A 2,145-nucleotide genomic window follows, 5' to 3' on the forward strand; every position below is an offset into this window, starting at 1 on the left:
GAAAGCAATAACTAATTTAGTTATATTATTTAATTCTAATTGATTATGAAAATCATGAAAATTTTCCTTCAATTTTTAAACGATAAAAGTTTAAAGAGGTTTGAAGTATAGGTTACTCCTTGATTTGTACGTTTTGTGCAAGGCAAAATTCTTACATCCGCACGTAAATGGAAGGGACAATGACAGTAAATGAAAGGGACACATGCAAAGTCTTTTTATTTCTAATAGTACTTACCAATACTACTACTTGAAAGTTAAAAGTGGCTATACTACATAATTTACAAAACAAAGTTACAACATACTGTAAAACTTAAATCTATTAAACTTCAACTTTAGAAAAGAGGAAAACAGTTATTGTTTTTTTTTTAAGAAAAAATAAATACAACTATTATAAATATTTGTTACCCTTTAGTGAGTTTCTTTCTCTTGTTTTCCATAAGAAGAAGAAGAAGAAAGCTTCATACTTATCCTCTCTCTCTTGTTTTAGCTTCTAGACAAATTTGTAAATTCACGAGCCTCAGCTGGGGACCATTCTTGAACCCTGACAAAAACACATAACCGTTTTAAGAATGTTTAAAACTTTATCGATTAATAAAATTAAAATGATAAATTTATTATATCAATAATTTTTGAGTTAAAATTTAACAAATAAAAAGAATCGGAGGGAGTAACAAATAATGTGATTAATTTACCTATTATTTGCGTGCCATATAATTTCCTGACGGAGCAAAAAACAATTGGAATTTGAACTCTTTTAGGTAGGGCAGTTCCGTCCCTGAATTTGAGCACCGGAGTTGGAATTGCCTGAGAATTCGCCGCACCTCTGGCACCGACCAGTTTGGAGAATCTGACGGCAAGATGGGCATGACGAGTGTGAACCAAGCCACGTGTCAATACACTGAACATGAAACCCATGGCCACACTGAGGCAAAACCTTAATCTCATCTCCTCTGGTGTACTCCGCCAGACATATGGCGCACTCCTCCTCCGAGTCAGTACTAGTTGAAGAAGGGTCAAATCTGAACTTCGGCAGCGACTGCAACACTTTCTTCTTTACTCCTTTGTTCGCCTGCGCCGACTGACCTCCGGTAGCTCCTCCGGCGCGTCGGAGCCAAGCGCACCGAGCTACCGAGATCAGTCCGATGATACATATCAGTGCACAGAGCAGGGCTGCTATGATAATGACGTAGTCGGGCTCCACCGACGCAAGCGACGGAGGATCCGCCGTGGTGGATTTGGCCGGCGGTGCGGAAGATGAGGCGGTGCTTAACAGAAATCTAAGTACGGGACGCGACATAATTAATTATAAAGAGGAATTAGACATATAATAACGGAGAGGAGGATAGATAATTAATTGAGGAAGTTGAAATGTCGGCTATATATGGAAACAACGACAAATCCCACGAGCGATCTAGGAGGGTAAAATGTACGCAGACCTTACTCTTATCAAGGTAGGACGATTGTTTTTTAGAGAACCTCAACTCAATAGAAACATAAAAAGAGGTCAAATAAGGCTAAGCAGTTCAAAGCGATATGAGAAAGCAAATAACAAAAGCGACACGGATAAAATAGCGTAATCAAAGTATAGAAAGTAATAGAAATCAGAGCACAAGAAATTATAGTGCGCTAATGTGCCTACTAATACGAAAGAATAATGAAATTATGTTAGACGTGAATTAATGAATGAATGAAGGTATATATTGCTATGAGTGTCGGAAGGTAGTGAAGATGGAATATAATCTAGACTAGTGGGTGAATTAGAATTTTTATTAAAGAAAAATAATTTTTTTAAGGGATATAATATTTTTTTTTGTATATATATATATATATATGAAAAATTATAGGAGTTTGAATAAAGAGGAAATAACACAAATCACACTATTATTGATGCTTATTACATGCATTTTGAAATAATAGTCTTCCTAATTATATTTTGTCAGAAAAATATAATTTTGAATACATGTATATGAAGGAATAAATACATGTATCTTAGATACATACAAATCAAATAAGGTGTAATTTATTTGTAAGGATTACATAAATTCATAGTGTTAAGAGTTAATTATATTTTATCTCTATTTTTTTTTTCAAAATACAAAAAATTCTTAAATTTTGTAGAATTCGGATACATTCCAAAATGTTCTG

The 2,145-nt window shown here is 34.3% G+C and overlaps 1 protein-coding gene across 1 annotated transcript; it reads right to left on the minus strand.

Moving 5' to 3' along the window:
* Nucleotides 1–236: 236 nt before the first annotated feature.
* On the minus strand, nt 237–1,363 carry LOC129873680 (RING-H2 finger protein ATL80-like). The gene is made up of 2 exons (XM_055948816.1): nt 693–1,363; nt 237–541 (listed from the first exon to the last, which is right to left on the minus strand). Exon 1 carries the CDS (start codon nt 1,295–1,297, stop codon nt 755–757), a length of 543 nt encoding a protein of 180 aa, XP_055804791.1. The 5' UTR covers nt 1,298–1,363; the 3' UTR covers nt 237–541; nt 693–754.
* Nucleotides 1,364–2,145: the final 782 nt, after the last annotated feature.

The sequence above is a fragment of the Solanum dulcamara genome, chromosome 11 (genome assembly GCF_947179165.1).
Source record: "Solanum dulcamara chromosome 11, daSolDulc1.2, whole genome shotgun sequence".
Taxonomy (NCBI): Eukaryota; Viridiplantae; Streptophyta; class Magnoliopsida; order Solanales; family Solanaceae; genus Solanum; species Solanum dulcamara.